Raw genomic sequence first — 25,567 nt, 5'->3', positions numbered from 1 at the left:
GAAGGGAAGACTCACTTCTAATACGGGTCTCTGAGGTGGAAAAACACACCTTCAACCCAGATCTTCCAGGTGGGAAGGCTGTCCTCTAATCTGGGCCTGGTGCTGGGAGCCTAGACAAGGATATGGAGGAAGGAAGGTCTGCTCTTGGCCTGCTTGTTCTCACCTCATTTGTTCTCACCTTCTCTGGCATCAGAGCCTGGTTCCTCAGGATTCTGGGGAACACTGAAGACCAGCACAGATGTCCAGCCTTTTGGACTGGACAAAGACTGGATTCTTAGAACTTCTGTTCATAGGCAGCCATTGTTGGACTAGCTGGACCATAGCCTGTAAGTCACTCTAATAAATTCTATCTATCATCTGTTGTCTGTCTTCTATATTCACTGTATAAGTTCTGTCAGTCTAGACAACCCTGATGAATACACCTAGCCTCCTGAAATAGGAGAGGATGAGACAATGTTAGTTCCTGGAAGCACTCATTAGCCACAGATGCTGAAGAGAACTTGGGAAGGGAATGTGTTTATGAAGAAGTCATTGCTGGTGCAGTACTGAAAGATCTCCCAATAGATCTGTCCTAGATTCCATAGGAATTACACAGGCAATTCGCCAATAGCCCACGAAGTCTCTTCGAAACACACCCACTCAGGCTTCAGCCTCTAGGTCCTTCATCCCAGCCCCAGGATGAATTCTCTGCAGCCTCGGTACTGTGAGTCTCATGCACCCTTTCTTTAAATGAAGCAAGAGAAAAGTTTTAGTCACTGCAGAAAGTGGAAGACAGTCAGAGTTAGTGCTGGTGGGGTGAGAACCAACTGCTGCTGCTTCCAACCTGAAAACAACACAGGAGCCCGAGGTCACGAAGCTGTGGTCATACAGCCTGGAGGACGAATGTTTTCATTTGGTGATCACAACAGAAATGGCCACACCTTAGGCTCTTCTCCCCAGGGGAAGTGACTTGACTGGCACATCTGGGAAGTATCCACGGCATGGACAGGAGCCACAGACCCCAGCCCCAATCCCCCCACCCTACCCTATCCCCAGACCCCACCTCGTTCCTGTAACCCACGTTAGCCATACACCCTGCCTCCTGCCCACGCCCCGCCTCATCTCAGAATCCCATCTCATGGTAGCAGAAAGGGAATGTCCTGTAGTCATAGGGCAAGAACCTTCTGATGTCTAGGCTAAAGACAGGGAGGGGACTTTCTGAATCTAAATAAGCCAGGCCCAGTGGCACGAAGGACAGGACAGGCTCTGGGGCAGGGCAGGGTCTTCAGAGGTCCCGTCCTCCAAATAAGAGCTAACTGTCATAAGAGGACCTGCACCCAAGCCTGCAGGGACACACTGATTGCTAAGCTAACCCCAGCTCCTGCTACAAAGGACAAGGAATGGGTAACTGGACACCTACAGCCACAATGAGGAAGTCCAACCAGCACCAGGCATTGGTGAAGAACTTGACGAAGCCGTAGGCTGTCCACTTGAGCAACATCTCCAGGATGAAGATGTAGGTGAAGACCTTGTCCGCATACTCCAGGATGGTGCGGATGGTCTTCCTCTGCTCAATGTAGATGTCCTCAAAGGCCTGCAAGAGATGCAGCGGCTGCCGAATCAGGGCAGTGTGCCAGCGTCGCAGCTCCTCACACAAGCTGTCCGCCATCAGGTTCCCACTCCTCCACTCTGATCCCCCGCTTCCCCTCCTTGCTTATTGGTTAGTGATGCAGGGGACTGAACCCAGGGCCGGGTATATGCAGGCTAACCACTAAGTCCAGGAAAGTATTTTATTGAGAAATAATTTATATCCCATATTTAAATTCAGTGGCTTTTAGGATATTACATATTCATCATATACATTTATAACATTTTCATTATCCCACATCTTCCAGCTGTTACCTTCTGGACCCCTCATTCTGTTGGTCCTCAGTATACTAATCTGCCTTTTTGGGGGCATTTCATACAAGTAAAACGATCCAATACTTTTTTTTTTGGTTCTTTTTTTCGGAGCTGGGGACCGAACCCAGGGCCTTGGTGCTTCCTAGGCAAGCGCTCTACCACTGAGCTAAATCCCCAACCCCCGATCCAATACTTTTTTTGTGTGTGCCTGGCTGCTTCTTATTTTTTAAAGATGTATGTATGTATGTATGTATGTATGTATGTATGTATGTATGTACACTGTAGCTGTCTTCAGACACACCAGAAGAGGGCATTGGATCTCATTATGCATGGTTGTGAGCCACCATGTGGTTGCTAGGATTTGAACTCAGCACCTCTGGAAGAGCAGTTAATGCTCTTAACCGCTGAGCCATCTCTCCAGCCTCAGGGCTTCTTTTTTTTTTTTTTTTTTTTTTTTTTTTGGTTCTTTTTTTCGGAGCTGGGGACCGAACCCAGGGCCTTGCACTTCCTAGGTAAGCGCTCTACCACTGAGCTAAATCCCCAGCCCCAGGGCTTCTTATTTTTATAAAAAAATTATTTTCTTTCCAATCATGTGTCTGCATGTGTGTTTGTGTAAGGGTATGTGTGCAGGAGTGCAGGTGCCCATGAAGGCTATGTTGTATTGCCTGTACCTGAGTTACAGGCAGTTGTGAACTACCTGATATGGGTGCTAGGAACCGAACTCAGGTCCTCAGGAAGAATAGCTTGCATTCTTAATGGCCGAGCCACCTCCTGACCCCAAAGCCTGGCTTCTCAAAGTTCTCAATCTATCTCATAGTTCAGCGTGTGTGGATGATTCACTCTTCAAGGAGGAACACGACTCCAAGGTATGGAAACACTGTGGTCTGTTTAACGATCATTACTTGATGGACACGGGCTGTTTCTACTTTTAAGCTAGTATGAATAACTCTGCTATGAGTGTTTGTGTTTGATTGGCAATGTGTTTTCAATCCTTTAGGGTGTGTGATTAGGAACAGAACTTGCTGCTAAGTCCTTAACATTGGGAGGAACTAGGAACTGTTTACCAACATGGCCACAGGACTTCACATGCAGGACATCAGGAGGGTGTGAGAGTTCCAGATGCTCACACCCTTGCCCATTGTTTATCAGATTTGACAAGATCCTTTCTGTTAGCTCCTCTATGCCACAGATATGGGGCAGGGGGCGGCCTGGGTTGGGAGAGTCTTCTCTCTCTAGGGAACTCATGAAGGAGGTAGTCCCTCCTATTGCATGATGGTGGACTATGTAGTTGTGGTGCTTGGAGGGAGCATGATGGTTACCTGTGGTTGGGAGAGTAGAAAGGCACACCTGTAGGTGTGTCAGTGAGAGCAGTTCTAGGGGAGAAATGAAGAGTGAGCAGTCTGGATGTGGAGAGGGATACTGGCCCATCTCAGGAGGCTGTCTGGGGTAGGGCAAAGCTGGCAGTGGCAGGTTTGTCTTCAATCCCATGCAAAGAGCACTGCAGGTTCGGGGGTGGGGGTTATCTTAAGGTCAGATGTGAAGAAGGGTGGATTCTAGACTCAAGAGCACTATATATATCCTGGCCAGCTCAAATCTCTTGAACAAATTCCTGTTCTTGGGAGCTCTCTACCCCTTCAAAGACTGGTAACCTCACCCAGCCTCGGTTCCCTGTTTCTTTGTACCCTTCCCCCACCAGCTGCTAGTCATTCTCCCTTGACTCTCACCAGGGCGCCACTGCTGAGCAGAATCATGAAGATGATGAAGGTCTCAAACCAATTGTGCTCCACAATGAGGAAGCAGGTTTTCCGCAAGATCCACCACGACTTGCCTAGTCCTTCCTCGATGTTGACCTGGCAGCACTTGAACCGCTGGACGCAACCTGGAAGCAATGGGAGAGTCGGGTCAGACTGGACCCTTGTGCGGCCTGACTGGTCCCTTTCCAGGCTCCCACTCCACAGTAGGGAGGGTAGCCGCTGAATATGGTGAGAATCGCTGAAGCTATGTTGCAAGGGTAATAAAAAGGCAGGACTTCTGGAATCAGGAAGATCACTACAAGGAAGCAGTGAGAGGGTTGGGAGGAGGCTGGTCAGGTCAGGAGGCAGGCACAGCACACCACGGAGGCCTTTCTAATGGCAGTCGGGCACAAAAAAAATCTAGACTGGAAACTTGTATGTCAGAACTGAGTAAGGGAAATGATTAAAAAATATTTATTAAAAACCAACCTGCACCAAAAATGGCACAAGTCTACAGCGCCTCCAAAATGGTGCTCGTCCACAGCACCTCCAAGATAGCGCGCGCGCAGCCATCGCGCCTCCAAGATGGCGCCCAACCACAGCGCCTTCAAAATGGCGCCCAACCACAGCGCCTCCAAAATCACGGGCAGCCACAGCGCCTCCAAAATGGCGCCCATGACTAAACAGCACACAGGTCATGCACAACCTTTCCCTGTCCCTTTTACCCTCTGTAAAGCAGGCGTCCGGATCCAAGTATTCCTCAGGTTGCTCCACGGGAACTTCTTCCACCTCAGGCTTGATGTCGATGGTACTTCCTTCTGAGGAGCTGGTATCGTCCAGTTTCTAGACAGGAAGGAAGAGGATGGGTCAGGGAGCTGTGCAGGAACATGTCCCGTGATCATGTGTACGTGACCTCAGCTAGGGGTCACGCACAGACAGACACTAACCGCGGGGTCAGGTGGATTAAGAGCAGGGACAAACTAAAGGGTTGATTGACTCCAGAATCCATGCAACTAAATCTGGACTAGCCCAGGGAGCTCGGTCCCCAAGGGGAGACCTAGCCTGACCCTGGGGCGCTGGGCTGGTTTTCTTGGCTGGGACCTTACATCTTTGCTGCCTTCAGGGTCTGATTCGCTGCTAACATCCTCTGTGTTGAGGTTCTCGAAGTCAGACTCGCCCACAGCAATGGGCACCCGGACGGTCAGGTTTGGGTTGTTAATGAAGGACATGTGGTCCTCGTCGATGATGTACTTCTCCACGCTGCTGCCGATGCCGCTGGTGGTTCCGTTCCCGTTCTTCTGGAAGTCGCCGTTCCGGTGGATATCCACGCCCGTGTGGTTGGCGATGCAGTTGGCCTTCTTCTCATACAGCTCGTCGAGGGGTTTCACTTCATCCGCCTCCCGCTGCTTGAAGTGAGCCTGCATGAAGGCGTGCACCTTCACTTTGGTCCAGGCCACGCCCTTCTTGATCCGGATCACTGAGATCTGCAGGTTGTTCATTTCCCCGTCGTCGTCTGTGGCCGCCAGGTTGTCTGCGCTGAAGGAGCTCAGAAGCAAGGCCAGGAATAGGTTCAGCACCTACAGCAGCAGCAGCAGCAGCAGCAGAAAAAAGGAGCAAATGTGGAATTGTCTTGGGACGTTATCCTCTCTCCTCAGTGTGACAAATCAGAAGCCAACAGAGTCACATAGACTGCAAAGGGTTTCTGTGCTGTGTTGGCTCCTGTCATAATTCATTTTATTCATTTCTTTGTGCAAAAGATGAAATGCCTGACCTTGGGCATGCTTGCATGCTAAGTGTTCAGCCCCTCCCTGTGGTATTTTAAATGTTCACGACGCCAGATGGAAATTTCTTTCGGCTTTACGGTAAGGAGTTTTGAACTTTTCCTGGCTCTTCTCTACTTTTACGTTTGTATGATGATGCCCCAAATCTATTAATTTTCTTATGACAAGAGGGCAAAGGCTGTATTCTCTTTGAAAGAAAAAAGATAAAACCGAAAATGCCTGAATGGATGACTGAGGAGGGCAGATGAGTGCACGGAGTCATGTGTTTGTGATAGCAGGTATCTCAAAGGACCCGTGTTAGAACAATAAAATTAGGTTTCCAGAGCCATACTTTCATAAACAAACCAAGAAGGCAAAACTGAAATATGTATGCCACCTTCCCTCAAGGGTGTGTTCTGGAGCACTTTAATGTGCGAGGCCCTGTAACATATTAACAACTAAGCAAAAAGGAGTGAGTTATCTCTGCTTCCCCGGTGTCTACAAAAATCCCTTTTCTGGAAGCAGGGACAGAGCCTATAAACTGGCCACATCCAAAGTTAAGGTAGGGACACCAGAGCTAGGAGTTCAAAGTCTGAGCAGGATGCTACACCGACTTCAGTCTCTCCTGCAGAGCCAGACGCCAAGCCGTGAAATGCAGGCTTTGTTTAAAGCCCCTATTTTGCCATGTTGGATAACACACACTACTGTTTGGGTCTCATTACGTAGCCTAAACTGGCCTTAAACTCACGATCCTGATGCCTCAGCCTCCTGAGTGCTGGCATTACAGGTGTGAACCACCCAGCTTGCTAACTGCTGCAGAATGGAGGGGTGTAAGTGGTGACCGAGATCTCAAGGAGTCATTCCTGTTAGCTACACCAGAAGGCTGGGCAGAGACAGAGATGGGCTGGTACAGTCTGGTCAGCTGGAGGCAGGTGCGTGGATATCTGGTAACACACACACATCTCCCCCGCCTACCCAGGTACAGGGCCTGGCTCCACCTTTTATTTATTTATTTATTTTTAACTGAATGAACCTTGTGTGACTGATGCAGGTAGTTCTCTGATCACACTATAGGAGTGCAGCGATGCAGCCAAGAGATGCTGCAGGGAAAGCTGTGGGTACAGGATATGTAAAGAAAGAAATATAAAGGAGGAGCTGCCCGCACAAAAGGAGGGACAGGACCTGGGGGAGGAGTGTGGAGAATGTCAGGGATTGCAGACCCATCGTGGTGACTGTTTTTATTGTGGGAGAGCCATTTTTGGCTCCAAGGAATGTGTCTGGTGCAAGGAAGCTTCGTACAGAAGAAATGGGAGCAGAACAGATTGATGTGAGTTTATAGGGACTGTGTGAGCTACTGTATGGGGATTGTGTGAGCCATTCTATAGGGACTGTATGAGCCATTCTATAGGAATTATGTGAGCTGCTCTATAGGGACTGTGTGAGCCACTCTATAGGGATTGTGTGAGCCGCTTTCCCAGCTATCAGGAGCACAAGTCACACAGTGAACATGTGGCAAAGTCTGTGGACATTTCTGGTCATTGTAATTTGGGAGATGCTACTGATGGCTGATGGGCAGAGGCCAGGGATGGTGTTAGAAGTTCAACAATGCATGTGGAAGAGGCCACAACAAATATATGGCCAGAGATTTCAACAGTGCCAAAGTGAACAGATTCTAACTTTTCTAGAAAAAGGAAAGTTGTTGTAATTGGAAGGACAGATAGACAAAACCCCATGAAGTCTATCACCTGTGCGTGACCTGAGTTGGTGGGGGATCACTTAACCTAACTCTGGTTTGTTCTTTCAATTATGACCAAGGGTTATCAGGTTACAGAGTGACATGACTCAGTAGCTACCCTGGTAATAAACAGTCATTCCTTCATTTGTGCCTTAAAGCAGATCTGGGCCAAGAAAGAGTCCACCAGAGAAGGTGGTGGAGAAGCTGAGGGGACTGGGGTGAAGAAGAAGTTGGTACTGACCACCAGGTTGCCAATGACCATAACCATCATGAAGACAATGAGGCACATGGCCTGGCCGGCCACCTCCATGCAGTCCCACATGGTCTCGATCCACTCCCCACACAGCACTCGGAAGACGATGAGGAAGGAGTGGAAGAAGTCGTTCATGTGCCAGCGCGGGAGCTTGCACTCCTGGTTGATCTTACAGACGCACTCCTTGTAACTCTTTCCAAACAGCTGCATCCCCACCACGGCGAAGATGAAGACGATGATGGCCAGCACCAGGGTCAGGTTGCCCAGGGCACCCACGGAGTTCCCGATGATCTTGATCAGCATGTTCAGGGTGGGCCAGGACTTGGCCAGCTTGAAGACTCGGAGCTAAGGAGAAAACCAGTAAAAACGAAGTGATAATCCGATACCTCGCCACATTGCTGACGTAGAAAACAAAACATGCAGAATTGGAGGGATCAGCTTAAATTCATTCATCATCCTTAGGAACGTCTCAGAACTTCCTGATCTTGTCTCAGATTAAAAGCGATGAAATTGAGTTATGGATAGGAGGAAACTGATGAATTCCAGAAATCAATGGAAAGCTTTACGTCCAGGACCTAAGGAACTGCCCCTGGATTTTACATCATTGGGTCAGAACACAGCCGCTTCTGATTCGACTCTTGCGTTCTCAAAGAGACAAACTGGCAAGGGGCATGCAATCTGCAGGAGAATTGTTACCTCAAAAACCGCGCACTAGAAAATGCCAAAGATTTCCGTTTGCTTGCCAACGACTAACCAATGACTGATACGGAAGCGTGAGATGCTCAGAATAACTTGGGGGCAAGGAGAGGCAGTACCACATGCGGGAAACATCTGTGCAAGGGGCAACCCACGCTAATAATTCAGAAAGCATACATGTTGGTGTCTGTCAATCACGTGTTTATATTTGGTAATAACCACAAGGTCCTGTCAAAAGGTTGAGAATTATGGTGCATGAAGCCAGGGTGTGTTGGCCAATGGAATTATAACCTTTCCGCCATTCAGTATCAGTGTTGGGTGCCACACGTTACATAGACATTTTGGTAGACATCGACAGCAGTAGTCTGTGCTGACTGGAGGTGTAGGTCTGATCTGAAAACTCAAGAGTTACCGGGAGCCATCCTGGACCACCCACAGTTATCCCTGCCTAGCTTCTGAGTTATTCAAGATATTAGTTTTCAGGCTTTTTCTCTTGTAATTGAGGTAAGACTAGTTTTTAAAAAGTCAGCTATGTAAGGGGGCTGGAGATAGCTCAGGGATTGAAAGCACAGGACCCCAGTTCAATTCCCCTAGCACCCACAGGGCTCACAACCACATTATTCTACTTCCAAAGGACCAACCCCCTCTTCTGGTCTCTTTAAGGACTGCATGCAGCACACAGACATCCAGGCAAAAAACTCATACATATAAAGTAATATAAGTAAGTAAAGAATATAAATTTCAAAAAAAAAATCAACTGTGGACTGGATCATAGCCAGTCATTTCAGTGAGGTGCCATGCATGCAGTGTCAGTCCTGTGAGCGCCAGTCAGTTCTCTCCGGAAGCTAACGGCCTCTGTGAGAAACGCACAGCTGTTGTCCTGACTCAGAGAGGAACCAGCTGAGCAAGGTCCTTCAGTGGTTCCAGGTGTCACTCACACCTGTATTTACAGTGGCTTCTCCAGAATGACTGACCAATGTAAACATTTCCTTATACAAATAAGCTAATAAAATGACATTAATCACTACTGTGGAAAACAAAGTCAATGTTCAATGACTAATTTCAATATAGTTTAATAAAACCCTAGCTTACTTTCAATTTCTAGCAGGGGTCATCACACTGAAGAAATGAAGAAAAGCCTCTTTAAAGCCTCTCTGTGGGAGAGAACTCAGAGGAAGGTACCCAGAGAAACAACCCAAGGAGCCAATCAAATGACCTCAGAAGGCCCTGGGAAGTCTTTGTCTAAAGTGATCATGATTTTCTAAGGGACCTCTAAGAACTAGTTTCTTTGGCTTATTGATTTCGGACCCTAACTTTTACACCTTCTTATATTTGGCAGAAAATGTTTCAAGATTTTAGTGGAGAGGCCAACTGCAGTGAGGCAGGCGCCCTTCGGTAGGTGCCCTGAGCTATACAAAGTGCTGTCTAGCAGTTGTAAGACAGAAACACGCAAAGAAAGCAGAGGAATCTGGAATACCAGTCGGAAAGACCGCAGCACTGAGAGCCCCTCCACATCTGCGAGACTCAGCTCCATTAAACTGAGGGAGACAATAAATCCGTCAAAAATGTTCCAGCCTTCTTGGAAATAATAGTAGGGGTCCATGGCTATGAGCTTCAGAAACATTTCCGCCGTGAAGATCCCGGTGAACACCTGAGGAAGTGGAGGCGGGAGGTGAGGAGGGGACACCAGAAAGAACACACCTTATCTCTTTCAAGACAACTTACCCACGAATCAAGAGCCAGCTACGGCCTCCATGCTGCAGGCCACCAAGGCCTGGATGTCCCCATGGGCACCCGGATTGATACAGGACAGGCTCCTTTTTGTTTGAATGAAGTGCTCGGCCCCGGCACCTCCATCTCTTTCGTTCATACTGGGTGGCACGTGATTAAGAAATAATTCAAGCAATATGAAGAACAGGATAGAAGGCCACCGCCTTTTAAAAGCTGGCAGGTATTTGGTGGTCTAGTTTTATGGGGGAGTAATTATAATCAGCAACAATGTATCCATATTTCAGAGTAGCTAGAGAAGACTGATGGTTATGGCAAAGAAAGGTAAGTGTTGGAGGTGCTGGGTTTTGTTAATTGCTCTTAACTAATCACTGTATAAACACACACATCAATAAAAGGAAGTAAGGAAGTAATAGTTGCAAAATAATTGTTCACAACACACCATCATTCATACACACACACACACACACACACACACACACACACATATATATTACATATTACCAGGCCTAGTCATATGGTATGGTTTAAGTACTAAAAGCAATCATATATTGTCCAAAGCATCTAAAACGAGCAGGAAGTCCACAGTCTCCCTGCCTTGCATGTAACTACCATTTCCTATGATCTTTCTCAGTTTTAAATGCATATATATCGCAATACAGAATGTCTGGGGCCTAATTTCCTAGCTGTCACAAGTCCATCTCAGCTGTTGCATGGTCTTCCTGATCCATTCTGTTGCCTGTTACTGTCACTGGATGAAGCTTACTCAAGGAACTCCCTCACTGTGGGACACTTGGTGCCTCCTTCTGACCTCTCAGTATAACAGCCGATTCATCTGCAGCTGCTGTATGCGAGAACTACTCCCTTCTTCCCTGCTGCTTATGCCCCATAGATCACTGTGCATTTTCTGGGGCTATCCCTGTCACCTAGGCCTTAGGAAAGTAACATGCTGGAAGAATATCAACTAACAGGACAGATGCTGTGACAAGGGTATACCTTAGGGCAGGATACCCACATATGACTCTTTTTTTTTTTTCCGGAGCTGGGGACTGAACCCAGGGCCTTGCGCTTGCTAGGCAAGTGCTCTACCACTGAGCTAAATCCCCAACCCCATATGACTCTTACTGATTATTAATTTTTTTTTAAAGCCATGACTGTCCTGGAACTCTCTCAATAGACCAGACTAGCCTTGAATGAGGGAGCTGCCTGCTTCTGCTTCCCAAGTGCTAGGATTGAAAGTATGCACCACTGCCCAGATGATTACTACATTTTTACAGAGAACTTTTTATGCAACAGTATTTTAATCCACAGGCCAGGGCTGGTTCTAGCCTTTGGGGCTAAGCGGGGCACCTCTGCGATGTGCTTCCCAGCATCAGAAGCCAGTTCTCAAGGACTGAGACCACCATGCAGATGAACAGCATGGCTATCAGAGTCAGGGGGCGGGGCTTCAGAGCCAGGGGGCGGGGCTTCTGTCCACTATGGAAGGGCTACTAGAGATCCGCTACGATCTGCCTTGGATAGCTACACTACACTGGCACCAAGGTCTAAGAGGGATGAGAATGTATCCACATTGAAGGGTGAAGTGGGGCTGGCAGAGAATGGGAGCTTAAGCAGGGCAAAGATCGCATGTCAGCAGGGAGAACACGAGTAAGGGAGAGAGAGCCCCTGCAGGTTGGAAGGCCCCGTGTAAGGTAGGGAAGGTGTCCCCGAAGAGAAGCGGCCCATTCTGAGAGAACAGGAGGGTGAAGGTGTGTGTGGTCCAGTTTGAGCCAGGTGGAAGTGAGTGTCTGGAAAGTGGTACAGACGGGTGTCGCAATGTGAGGAGTCAGGGTCTGAGGGGGACGAAGAGAGCTTCCGTTTCAGAGAAAGCCTACGGGGTGCGGAGGTGTGAGAGATGTGTCCGGGAGGGCTCGGATGATTCCTCAAGAGTCAAGCAGGGTACACATGCAGGGAGGCCTGTGCAGGCTGTCGGTCTAGGAAGGATGAAGGACTTCTCATATGGAGGGCAGTGTTCGGGATGCTAACAGGCCGGTGGTACCACACGTGTGCTGAAGCCCCCCAGCACTGGGTGCTGGAGCTCGAGCCTGGGTCCCATCTTTGTACTAAAGAAGGAGAACATAACCCAAAGTCATGACTTTTTGATGTTTTAAAACTTCATACTTTTCTCTTCTAAATAATATAATTAAATATATGATTTAACAGTACAAGAAACTTGGCAGAAACTGGAAGATGGCCCAGAAGTTGGATGGGAGAGGAAATTGAACGTTCCCCATAAATAACAGCATATGGGAGGTAAGATCCCACAGTACAGGCAGTGTAGGGCACTCTGTGCATCATGGGAAGCCCTTCATCTAGGGGGCTGAGAAAGGAGGGGTTCTGAGAAGCACGAGAAACAGATGAGGGGTTCTCCAAAACCAACCCATTAGATCTGCCGCAGGCGCTGGACCAACTCGCTGTCCTGTCTCCCACTCGGCCACTGTAGCTGGCTTCCTGCCAACAGCTCTAAGAGGCATCTTCAGAGTTCTCCAGGGAAGGCGCAGCTGAAGGTGCCTGGCAGAAGCGCGGGTGGCAGGGTATGTGGATAGATACCCTTGTCTCCAATTAACTATCACCTCCTTGTTAACTAAATTCCAGCTCCCCCCCTCCCACACACACCAGGAAAAGCCCGGCAGCCGCGAAACCACGTTCAAGTCGTCCATCGGAGACCCTGCTCCATCTTACCAGATTTCCTACGGCCAAGACGTGTTCGAACTGTGGTGTCATGGGATGGTGCTCCATTGCCATAAATAGCGTATTCAGAACGATGCAGATGGTGATGGCTAAGTCTACAAAAGGGTCCATGACGATTAAGTTCACGATCTCCTTCAGTTTTATCCAGTAGGGGTGACACTCCCAGATGAGGAAAGTGTTGGCAAACTTATACCAGCACGGTGGGCACTTTCTCTGAGACTCTTCCAGCTCTGGAGTGAGCAAAGAACAGAGAGCCCTCAATATGGAGCAGTGGTTCTCAACCTGTGGGTCATGGTCCCCCCTGGGGGTGGGGAGTGAACGACTCTTTCACAGGGGTCACCTAAGACCAGCAAAAAACACAGATATTCACATCACGGTTCATAACAGTAGCGAAACAACAGTTATGAGTAGCAATGAAAATAATCTTATGGTTGGGGGTGTCACCACAACACAAGGAGCTGTGTTAAAAGAGCTGCAGCAATAGGAAGGTTGAGAACCACTGCTACAGAGAGGAAACAGGATACAGAGTATCTTCCTCTGAACAGGATACAGAGTATCTTCCTCGGGTCAGCTGTGTTTTTTGTTTTGTTTCGTTGTTTTTTTGTCGTTATTAAATCTGTGAATAAAGGGTGCTTGTCTGCTGATCCTCCTCAGTTCCCTTCACATTAAGATAAAAGGGAAAGTTCCTTCCCTATAATACCAGGTCAGATAATTGCTATTAATTGTGGGATCATGAAAAAGGTTAAGCAACTTTGGGGGGTGGGGCTAGGAATGAAACAAATTGGGGTCTGGAAGAGACGGCTCAGTCAGTAAAATGCATACTGTGCAAGCTTGGGGCCCTGAGTTCAGATACCCTGCACCCAGGTAAAAGCGGAGGCCAGCAGTGCGTGTCTGTGGGCAGAGCCCCAGAGCTTGCTGGTAGCCAGCCTAACCTCCTCACCTCTGGCCTCCATGTGAATGTGCACAAATGTGTACCTGCACACACATGCACAGACCTATCTATACACTAACACACACACACACACACACACACACACACACACACAGAATTAAACAAGGTGCCTCAGGACTTAGCGGATTGTGGGTGTTCTGGAGAGTGTATCAGGCGGAAATGCCATCTTCATCAGCAGGAAAGGGATTGACAGATGCCAAGTATGTGTCTGCTGCTTTCAAAGCACAGGCCAGTGTCCCACCTTCAGTGAGGCTGCAGCTCATAGCAGAGTCAGCTACACAGGGGGCGCCCTCTCCTTTCTCTCTTCCTTCCTCCAGCTCTCTCTCTCTTCCCTTTCCTATTCTCCGTCCTTCCTTCTCTCTCGTGGCATCTCTCTCCACCCTTCCATACTTCCTTTTTTCCCTTCCTTTACTTAGTCTTATTCTCATCTCTCTTCAGAGAGGGATCTGGCTTTTCAGCAGCCTCATGTGGCCCACACATAAAGGTCATCCAGGAAATGAAGGGAGGAGCTTGCAACCTGGTCAATGCCCTCCTTCCCAGGCTCCCTCCCCGGAGCCACACTGACACTGATGCCCTCCTTCAGGCCTGCCCAGAACTGTGGGACTCTCAGCACTGAACAGACACTGACTAAATGGTCTCTCAGATTATTTAGGAAGTCAAAATGAAAAAGAACGATTAGACAGCTAAGGCAGAGAGCTGGTGGCCACACCAACCCTGGAACAAGCCTCAGAAGGCAAGACTCTCCTCAAATTATAGGAAACGGTTGGAATTACAAAACTCCAAGTTCCTCATCCAGTGAAGATGTTCTTCAAGAAGCCGAACTTAAAATCTGTCAGGAAGATATCCTTCGGACCAGGAAGTGGGTCCACAAGACTTAAATCCCTGGGACACCAATAAAATAAAAATAAAATTCTTCCCAAAGCTGTAAACCTAGCACACAGGAGACTAATGTATAAATATGAGGCCAGCCTGGGCTAAATGACTGGGCTAGCTAGGGCTGCATAAGTTCTGATTTATAAAAACAAAACCCATCATTAATCAAATAAACAAAACTCTCCAACGCTTCCCCAACAATGGGATGCCGGCCAGTCTGCTTCTCCTTCTCCAGCCCACTGTCTGTGGCCCATGGCGATGGCTTTATTTTAGGGTGGGGTGGTCTGGGCTGGGTATCTGACTGGCTCTCTGGTTGCTAAGAAAATGGTTGCCTTGGTTTTCAGACTGAAGGGCCCCAGTGAGAGCCACGTGGGAGTCTGCGTGGGAAAAGAAGTCTGTGAAGAGAATTTGCCTCAGCCTCTTTCCTGCAGAACTCCCTCCTTTCCCAAGGTAAATTTAGTTTTCATCCCCGAAAAAGAAAAACGAAAAGGTTCTCTTATTTCCATAAATTCTTACAGCGCATATTTGGAAATTCAGTTCCGTTCCGTTTTTATCTCCTCCCTTCTCCAAATGTCTGCTGCTTAGCGGTTCTGCTGGGGAAGATGAAGCCCCGACTGTTCACATCTGAGAGATGACATGATTGCCACATCTTACGCTGAACGTCTTAGCAGACAGTAAAGGGGTTCTCTACCCTTGAGACCACCCAGAGGATCCCTGCAGGCTACCTGTTTCCTACCCCTAGCTACATCCTTGAGCTGGGGAGAGCCCCCAGGAAGGTCAGCGCCACAAAGAGCACGATGGGCAGGAGGGACGGAGAAGGTGCGCATCTCCGTGTCTCCGGGGGTCCGCGTCTCAGTGAGTCCTTGGCTAAATGGATCCTTTGCTTAATGGAAGTTTGTTAGTTTCTTGGAGACGGGGTCCCATTATATTGCTTCATGGGCTCCTTGGAGCTTCCCGCCTCAGCTTCCTTATTGGCAAGCACGGCGGATACACATTGTACCTGATATTTTTCCGGGCTTTCTGCTGTTACGTGCCAGCCCCACAGGCCTCCATGGCAAAGCGTCGTGTTTGGGAATGGGCTGAGATAAGGGACTGAGGTGTTCGGAGGTTTGTGGACTTTCTCTTGCCTTGCTTCTGCATAGTTTTTTGAGGGGTTAGGGCAGGAAGCAGTCCCAGGAGTACTGGAGACTGTTTTCAAGGTGCTCCCTCCGCCCACCAAGACAGTGACTTTGAGGAACCAAGAGGTTTATGTCGAGAGTTTTCCTCAACTCAAACACTCGCAGCATTTTTCGGCTGGGCAGGGAAGAGTGTCCACTGCCTCGGCACTTTTGGGTGAACAGATGGTACCAGTCGCCAGCACGGACTGGATTGATGTTTGAGGGGCAGTACCCGCCATGGCCATTCCTTCCTAGGGAATCACAACTGTTGCAAGGCAGCACTAAAGCCCCGCCCCTTCTCCATGATCTCTTCCTCAGCGCTCCTGTTCTAAGGAACAGTGAGGTTGCTCTCATCCACCTACATCTGACCCAGCGCTGACACCCAGAGCTCCTGGCTCCCCTAGCTGCAGATTTGGCAGAGTCTACTGGACACTACTGAGTGAGTTTTCAACAGGATCCAGTGAGGAGGGGCAGCGAGGTTTTTCTTCTTAAGTATGGAATTCTAGGATCCCCCACTACAATATCTAAATCTTTAGGTAGACAGGAGTCTGCTTCTTTGCTTTGAAAGCAATAATTTAAATCTTTGGATTAAAATGACCTTCCCAACTGCAAGTCTTGGAATGAGGGTGTTTACTCATTGAATGCTCTCACTGTAGCAAGCAGCAACGAGAGCCAGGTCTGTGGTTAAAACCAGTGGCTCTTTGTTAACGTCTTTAATCTGCGCACACTGCTCAGCTGCAGCCATCACTGCCCCTTGCTTATAGGTCCCAGCTCATCAGCATCAATTAAAGGAGTCAAGACAAGGTACAGGACAGGAGAGTGTGGTGGTAGGATGGGTACAGGCTATGGGAGCAGTCAGGCCAACCAACAGAGAAGTGCTAGAATGGCTTTCTTCCTTAGGAGACACAATTACAACTACAGCTATCTTCATTCCTTGAGCGATGTGCCTTGTGTGTGTGTGTGTGTGTACACGTGCATGTGTGCATTTATGTGTATGTGAGTGTAAGTGTGTGAGTATGTATGTGTGTATGTGTGAATATGTGCACATGTGTATGTGTGTGAGTGTGTGTGTATGTGTGTGAGTGTATGTGTGAATATGTGCACATGTGTGTATTTGTGTATGTGTGTGAGTTTGTGTATGTGAGTGTATATGTGAATATGTATATGTGTGAGTGTGTTTGTATGTGTATGTGTGAGTATATGTGTGTATGAGTGTATATGGTGTGTAAGTGAGTGTGTATATGTGCGAGTGTGTGTATGTGTTTGTGAGTGTATGTGTATGTGCATGTGTGTATATGTGTGAGTATGTGTATGTGTGTGTGTGTTTGTGTGTGTCTGTGTGAGTGTATGTGTGTGTGTATGTGCATGTGTGTATATGTGTATGTGTGTGTATGTGTGAGTGTGTGTGTGTATGTGTGTATATGTGTGAGTGTGTGTGAGCGTATGTGTGTGAGTGTATATGTGTGTGTATGTGCATGTGTGTATATGTGTGAGTATGTGTGTGTGTGTGTGTGTGTGTGTGTGTGTGTGGTTAGTGGGAAGAAGGGAGTGTGTAGAACAGAAGGGAGGAAGACATAGACAGCTTTCGAAGTATAAGTGCCCCATGCTCATATTTAATCGAAGTCTCCGGAAGTGACTCCACAGCAACACCCACTGCTCCAAGCACAGCAAAGCCAGTTTCAGTGTGGCTTGAGCCTCCCCACTGGCCAGACCCTGTGCCAGGCCACTGCAACGAGCAATCAGTAATTGCTGTGCTGAATAGAACGTTCTGTTGTGATGGTGTCCCTGTTGATAATGAAATGTATCTGAGGGAGCTTGATTTCCTATCTCAGTTGTCACACACACACACACTTGAAAAACTCTGTCCTGGGCTCTAAGTGCATAATAAAATTAGCCATCATTCTCAGGCCAGTGCTCCTCGGCTTGTAGTTCTCACAGTCTGCAGTGATCTGCCTGAAACTTCAAAGCCCGTGCCTCGAAGCTTGAAGACCCTCTATCCGATGCTGACCTCGACGAGAACTCAAAACCCAGAGTGAACAGAGGCTGCTCAGGCAGCTGAAAGAAGGCTGCTCAACCTGATGCTCTGACTCCCAGTGCTGCTTCTCACTGTTTGCACACACACACACACACACACACACACACACACACACACACACACACTACACACTCGCAGCTCAGTTGCTCCGATAGGCAAGACATAGAGGGCACACACCTTCCACTAGCGTGTTTGTGACCACGCTCATTATGCTGTTGATTCTGTCCTTCCGTCCGTAGGAGGCGAGTTGGTCCATAGAAACTAAAAGAGATCCAGGGCCTTTCTTCTTAATTTCCACCTCAGTCGTTGCCTAGAGGAGGGGGGGGGGATAAAGCAAATAGGGTGAGTGGTATTCGGTTTACACAGGGCTCGGGCCCCACTGGATTGACCGTTGAGTGTGAGCAAAAGCCTCATCATCTGCACTGCTTTAAAAAAAATCTTGGGGTTGGGGATTTAGCTCAGTGGTAGAGCGCTTGCCTAGGAAGCGCAAGGCCCTGGGTTCGGTCCCCAGCTCCGAAAAAAAAGAACCAAAAAAAAAAAAAAATCTTAATTTCTCCTAGATCCACTCACCTCCATACCCCCTACCCCCCGCTGGACTTTGTGCTCCCCTTCTTCCCCCAAGCAGCTATCAGTCAGTTGCTAAGAGCTCCTCGGCCAGTGGTGGGCTTCATGCCCACCCCCTCTCCATGCTGGAATTCGGTCTGGCTTGAGCTGCCACAAGTCTTACCCAACCACGAGCCCTGCAGGCTATAGTAATGCCTATCCCTGGCAAGCTAGCCCAGCCAGATGCTGCCTGTGGCAGCAGCACAGACATCTTGAGAGTTAAACAGCCACTTTCTAGCTGGATTTAGGTCCTCCTCCATACGGCTAAACAAACAAACAACTCTTGACTCTATAATCCTACTCATAAGTTGGCCATGGGTGATCTTTAGTTCTGTGACTGAGAACAAGTCATTTGAATGTAGCCAGATCTTCAGTGAACCCAAGAATCTGGCTGGGACCCAATGACCTCCTCTGGTTAAGCCTAAGGCAGGAATGCCACAGCCCCCAGGGTCACCGAGATGGGAAAGGACCCTGTGTTCTCCTCTCCGAGTCTTGCAGCCACAACATTTGGCTAGAATTGGCTCGTTTGCCAAAACAATTCAGTTTTACCTCTACCTGAAAATTAGGAGGCTGAACTCCTCCCCAGCCACTGTCTGGAGGAGCTCCATCCCTCTCTGTCTTGTCCAAATGGGTGGCTTAAAACCCATCTCTTGGCTAACCATTCTGTCCCTGTATTATGTCACCTGTGTGCACTTTCCTGCTCCTTCCATGGTGGCTTGGGCAGACAATCACCACTTCCAGCACAGGGAAAGACATATTTGTCTGAGGCAAGGCAAGCATGTCAGATCAGCAACAAAATAATCTTGTTTTGGAAATAAAACACTTCTGAGGAGCTATTCAAACACTCCCTGCTCTTATCCGTGCTTAGATTTGAGAGACTGCACAGAGGATAATTCCTAGCAGATGACAAAATTAATCTCATCTAGGATTTTACTTGTGCTGCCCTACTGACTTAGGCATTCGGTTCGCCCGGGTGTTGCTTATGTAGCAGGACTGCAGAAGAAATGGAAACGTGAAATAACCGATCTCCACAAGGATTCCTGATTGTGGTTCTATAAAAAACATCTGTATATGTGGGAATGACTTATTAACTATTATCTCAGATAAGATATTGTTCCTAAGAGGCCATTTTATGCCATAATTTTCATCCCAACAGAATATTTAATGAATCACATTAAATCTACTACGCCATAAAAGTGATATACACGTGAATGTGCGAAGGCTGTCTATCTTAGGCACTTACTCCTGGCATTGGACAGATCCGAGACTTTTACTGAGCTGACCCTTCTATCAATCTATGGAATACAGGACAGATGATGTTCAGAATGTTCACTCCCAAATGACCAGATGATAAATACGGAAAGGAAGGCTCCACATATTACTGCTTTTGTATCTATTTTCTGCATCTGTATATAGCAAGAAATAATTTCTTCAGACTGTACTAGTACCAACCTTATATCAACCTTAAAAAAAAATAAGATTAGTAAAAGCGGAGTCTAAAACAGGGTTGGGGTACAGTCATCAGACCGTCAATGATGATCGCCTCTGCTGCAGACTGGATTTAGCCTGTGTATTCCATATTCCCAATCCTAACTGTGGGACTGGGGTTGTTAAAAACAACCACAGAAAAGTTAAGCTTCAAGCCTATTAAGGGAGGACCACTCATTCTTATCTTCTTACGTTTACACCAAGAGCGTTCGAGTTAACCAGAGAGAGGTTACAGGGGCCAGCAACGGGGTTTAACCAAGGAAATCGAGGTGAGCCTGTCATCAGACTGACAGGGCAGACAGCAGGGTAGCATCAGCCTGACAGGGCAACCCTGGCAGAGCAACATCACCCTTCCTGGTCCACCTATAAACCCTTTTCCTGTGCTGCAGGAAAGGAAGAAGGCTGGTGCCTCTCACTACGTCTAACACGGTGTTGAATCTGAAGTCCAGGCCTGTGTACTGAGGCAAACAGGCAAATGGGACAGCTGCTCTCAGAAAGTGTTATCCCCTGTGTGGAAACTCTATGGAAGTTTCTCCAAACCCTTCAAACCTAACAGAAGCAAGAGGCTACAATGTATATACAATGTACAGCTTAACTATACCCTGACAATACTTCGAAAATAAAGCTCTCAAATTACATCCTTATGGTAATACCTTTAAAAATACGAAGGAATAAAACTATCCAAAGGCGAGAAGCTCTCATGATAAATTGTGTGGCTCTTCTGAGAGACACTTAGGAAGACTTAAATAAACAAAGGAGCATGCCCTGTTCACAGACATTAGAGCTAAGATGGCCGCCTTCTCCAAATGGACTCATCAGCCCAGTGTTACGCCCATCAAAATCCAAGGCTTTCAGGAAAAAACTGATGATTGTGAAATTAATAAGGACATATAAAGGCTGGGGAAAGAAAAGGGAATTTAAAAAAACTGTTAAAATAACCATTTGAAGGACTCTGTTACACATCTTTGAATACATGTAGAATTCTGTTTAAAGGATTTGTTTGTATTGTCCCATTTCAGAACTTTGTATGAGGTGAGAATGAAGAAGGTTAGCATGTATCGGCATAAGTAGAGACGCGGACTCTAGACATAGACTCAGAGTATATAAAACAGTGCATGTGAGCAAGGTCCCAACATGCCGGGAGAGGAGAGCTTTTGCAAGAGGTGCTGAGAGACAGGATAGACACCCAGCCTAGTCCTTATAAGTCCTTATTTATATAAGTTGGTTTGAGGTGATCAGAGATGTGGATATGTGGATAAGAGATGTGGATAAGAGATGTGTTAAAAAACATTTCATAGCACTGAGAGTTCTTGAACAAGATGCAGAAAGCAGTATCACAAAATAAGAACTAATGTTAAAAAGTAATTTTGTCCTAAAGAACCTAGGGGTCTGGAGAGATGGCTCAGCGGTTAAGAGCACTGACTGCTCTTCCAGAGGTCCTGAGTTCAATTCCCAGCAACCCCATGGTGGCTCACAAACATCTATAGAGTGATTTGACACCCTCTTCTGGTGTGTGTGAAGAGAGAGATAGTGTACTCACATACATAAAACAAACAAATCATTTTTAAAAGTCTATATCTAGAACAACCAAGAAACTATCAACTCAACGGAAAACAACAGCCAGTTAACAATTATCCAAAGATCTTAAACATCGCATTAATGAGGACATATAACAGATTGGAGAGATGGCTCAGAGGTTAAGAGCACACACTGGTCCTCCTGAGGACCCGAGTTCGATTCCCAGCACCCACTCAGGTGGCTTACAACTGCCTGTCTGTCTGACACCTTGGAACTCTGGGTACTTGCATTCATGTGCATATACTCACACACATATACATAATTAAAATAATAAAAATCAGGCTAAAATAAGAGAGCACATACATTTCTACAGCCCACATGCCTCTGCCTCTCTGTACACCCCAGTCTCATGGGCTTTGGAGCACACGTTGGCTGTGGCCCTGAGTGGCCCCTGGAGAAAGATTTGTGTTCCAGGTCCTCTCAGGGCCACGCCTGCAGACAGGCACCTGACAGCTGCGGCTCTGCTGTGGGAAGAACAGTGCTTCCCTCACACGAAGAGTCATGACTGGACCTGCTTCTCAGGCTGTGTTGACCTCCTCGCTACAGTCAATTTTTCATGAACTCTGTGAATAATTATAAGCTCATGGACTTAGGAAAAGCAATTGGGAAGCAGAGGCCAGCAAATGTCTGTGAGACCAAGGCCTGCTTAGTTTACACGGAGAGTTCTAGGCCAGCCAGGACAGCATCGTAAAGCCAACCCCTACTGAAACTAAAAGGCAGGGGCTGGGGTAGTTCAGTGGCAGCCCCCACTCCCTTTTAGCATGGAGGAGATCTGGGGTGCAATCGCCAGCAACGTAAGTCAGTATATAAAGTAGATGAAGCAAAGACTAGCAAAGCTGTCTCTCATACACTTGCTGGGATAAAAAATGATGTAACTAGTTTAGAGAACTAGTTTGCAATTTCTCATAAACACATTAGACAATTTAGCATAAGCCCAGGATTTCCCCACAAAGGTATTTAATAAAAAAAGAAAACTTTCAGGCATGTGTGGTGGTGATGTGCTCCTTAAATCTCAGCACCCAGAAGCAGGAGCAGGAGAATCTCTGTGAGTTCAAGGCCAAACTGGTCTACACAGAGTTTCAGGATGGTTAGGGCCATATAGTGAGAATCAGCTCCTCCCCCCACCTCTGTCTCTCTGTCTCTCTGTCTCTCTGTCTCTGTCTCTCTCTCTCTCTCTCTCTCTCTCTCTCTCTCTCTCTCTCTCTCTCTCTCTCTCTCCACACACACACAGGTCACACCAGCCTTGAAATCACATGGGAGCTCTTCACTCCTCTCCAGTTCTCCAGACTAACTAGCAACTTTGTGGCCGACTACCTGCTGCAGCCTCTCTGTCTCTGCCCCCATTCCCAGGGAACTAAGCAGACCCTCCCCATACAACTTTCCCTTCCTCATCCCATCTCTGTCACTGGAGCCTCTCTCTCCAGGAAACCAGCCTGGCAGACCAGGCATGTGACTTTCTCCTTCCAGTCCTCCAATTCTAATTCCCCACTCTCTCATCCCCAGCCCTGTAACAAACAGAGCACGAGCAGGGCCCATCTTCTCTCTCTTCTCCCATTCCCTGTGTGCTCCCGGATTCTCCTGACACACCCAGGCTACCTTCTCAGCCTCCCCTCCCTGCCCTCTAGCCCACCCCCATTCCTGCATATCAGCTCCCAATACTTAGAAACAAGCGCTGCCCTGGGGACTCCCATTGGCCACACCAGGCAGGGACTCAAGTGCTCCCCACCAGGAAACCCACATCCACCACAGTTTCCTCAGAGAGGGTAGAGAAACCACAAAGACAAGACCAAACCAACACTTAGAATTACAATCACCCCAGATACCAGCATGAAAGTCAGTAACAGCCAGGACAGTATGTCTCCTCTAGAGCACAGCATCCTACTACAGGAGGCCTAGGAGATGCAATATGGCGGAAGCACTAGCTATTATGAATATGCTCAAGGGCCTGAGAGAGGTACGAATGAATAAATCCATTAACGAAATCTATGAAAACACACAAAACACTGGAATGCAATGAAGAGAGCAGTTCAAGGCGCAAACGTGGAAATGGGATCAATAAGGAAAGCACAAACTGTTATAAAACTGGAAATGTAGGAACTCAAATAGGAGGAGCCTCAGCAGCAAAGCCTCAACAACAGAGACAGAATCTTAGGCGTTGAGATGAGATAGAAGCGGATGCCTGAGCTAAATAAATTAAAAATAAAAAAAATCCAGACACAAAATGCACAGAAGTCTGTGACCCTATGGAAAGACAAATCTACAAATAATAAGAATAGAGGAAAGAGAAGAAACCCAGGGTCAAAGGCACAGAAAATATTTTCAACAGACTCATGGAAGAAAATTTCCCTAACCTAAAGAAGAAGATGCCTCTAAAGGTACAAGAAACATACAGGACACCAAAGAACTGGACCAGAAAAGAAAGTCCTCATGACACATAACAATTAAAATACTAAACATCCAGAACAAAGAAAGAATATTAAATGCTGCAAGGGAAAAAGAGAAAGTAATATAGAAAGGCAGATCTACTGGAATTACACATGACTTTTCGGTGGAGGCTCTAAAAGCTAAAATGGTCTGGGAAAAGAGAGCACAGCCAGCCCAGACTACTATACCCAACAAAACTCAGTCACCATAGACGCAGAAAACCAGATATTCCATGATAAAACTAAATTTAAGCAATATTTATCTACAAATCCAGCTCTCCTGAAGGCACTAGAAGAAAAATTTCAACCTAAAGAGGCTAACCACAGCCAAGAAAACACAACGAACAAATAATCTCCGAGCAGCCATGAAAGAGTAGAGGAAAAAGGATCCTCACGCCACAAAGAACAGCAGACACTGCTCACTGGTAACTCTCAACATCTACGGTATCAATTCCCAATAAAAAGACAGGGAATAACAAAATGGATGGGAAAACAGGATCCTTCTCCTGCATCCAAGACATCAAGGACAGACATCACCTCAGGGTGAAATGAAGGATAGAGATATTCCAACAAAAGGGACACAAGACACACGCTAGTTTAGTCATTTTAATATCTGACAAAATAGACTTCAAACTAAAACTAATCCAAAGAGATAGAGAAGGACCCTATATACTCAAAAGAAGGTTCTGCCAAGAAGATGTTGCAATTCTGAACATTTATACACAAAATGTAGGGCATCAAAGTTCATTAAAAAACAAAACAACCTCCGAGAGCCAAGAAACAAAGACACCATACAGCTTGAATCCCATATCGACCCCACACACTGATAGTGGGAGATTTCAATACCCCGATCACACCAATAAACAGTTCACCCAGACAAAAACCAAAAGCAATACTCAAGCTAAGCTGTGGCAAGGACCTTCCCCTAATGAATAGAGATTTCAGGGGACCAATCACTGGGTGAGGAGTAAGCAGGATTTCCAGGTTGGAGAGGGGAAGAGAGGAGGAGAAAAGAAAGTACAGGGAGGAGGAGAGGAAGGAAGATGGTGGGAGAAGGATGACCCAGATCTGTGCGGCTTTAAGTAGCCACAGGTAGCTATGAATAGCATAAAAGGGATGGATAATTACAGGACAATTTGTCTTATCTAGACAATTTGTCTTATCAATTGGCTCTGAGTTTATCGTATGGATGTTTTAGGGGGTGAGAATTTACTGATATAAATCTGATGGATAAATTATAAGCCTCTAGAGTTTTGATTATATCGGGTTATAGGGATTTGTGGCAGCAAACCACGAGACGGGCAAGACAGGTGGCCAATGTATGGGGCTGGCGTGGCAGCGACTCACCCTGGTGGTAGTGTTGGGTGGTGAGTAGCAGGTGATAGCGTTGGGTGGTGAGTAGCAGGTGGTAGCGTTGGGTGGTGAGTAGCAGGTGGTAGTGTTGGGTGGTGAGTAACAGGTGGTAGCGTTGGATGGTGAGTAGCAGGTGGTAGTGTGGGGTGGTGAGTAGCAGGTGGTAGTGTTGGGTGGTGAGTAGCAGGTGGTAGTGTTGGGTGGTGAGTAGCAGGTGGTAGTATGGGTGGTGAGTAGCAGGTGGTAGTGTTGGGTGGTGAGTAGCAGGTGGTAGTGTTGGGTGGTGAGTAGCAGGTGGTAGTGTGGGGTGGTGCATCCTTTTTTTTTAATATTTCCCACTACACTAAGCAACCCCACAAATGGACCAGGCTGGCATATGTTCACAGGGCATTTTACCTCAGCATAAAAGGATGCACCTCCTTCTCTGAACCTCATAGATATTCTTCAAGACTGATATCCACATACTTGGACATAAAGCAAATCTCAACAAATACAAGAAAATTTAAACAACTCCCTGCATCCTCCTTGACCACCATGGATTAAAGCTGGATGTCAACAACAACAGAAATGAGAAGACTTACAAACTCAT

General features: G+C 47.2%; 1 protein-coding gene across 8 annotated transcripts in view; it reads right to left on the bottom strand.

The window, feature by feature from the left end:
- The window catches only part of Scn8a (sodium voltage-gated channel alpha subunit 8), a 173,909-nt gene that overhangs the window by 25,540 nt on the left and 122,802 nt on the right, over window positions 1-25,567 (bottom strand). For all 8 annotated transcript variants that reach the window (XM_063263132.1, XM_063263131.1, XM_063263134.1 and 5 more), the window contains 8 exons: window positions 17,711-17,843; window positions 12,508-12,746; window positions 9,536-9,709; window positions 7,351-7,707; window positions 4,721-5,191; window positions 4,340-4,457; window positions 3,606-3,760; window positions 1,400-1,573 (listed from right to left, as the gene is read on the bottom strand). In XM_063263132.1, the coding sequence (XP_063119202.1) occupies window positions 1,400-1,573; window positions 3,606-3,760; window positions 4,340-4,457; window positions 4,721-5,191; window positions 7,351-7,707; window positions 9,536-9,709; window positions 12,508-12,746; window positions 17,711-17,843 (1,821 nt within the window). The remainder of the gene's footprint in view (window positions 1-1,399; window positions 1,574-3,605; window positions 3,761-4,339; window positions 4,458-4,720; window positions 5,192-7,350; window positions 7,708-9,535; window positions 9,710-12,507; window positions 12,747-17,710; window positions 17,844-25,567) is intronic.

This window comes from Rattus norvegicus, chromosome 7 (assembly GCF_036323735.1).
Source record: "Rattus norvegicus strain BN/NHsdMcwi chromosome 7, GRCr8, whole genome shotgun sequence".
NCBI lineage: Eukaryota > Metazoa > Chordata > Mammalia > Rodentia > Muridae > Rattus > Rattus norvegicus.
The sequence above is the reverse complement of the archived record's forward strand: the minus strand, read 5'-3'. Positions and strand labels throughout refer to the sequence as shown.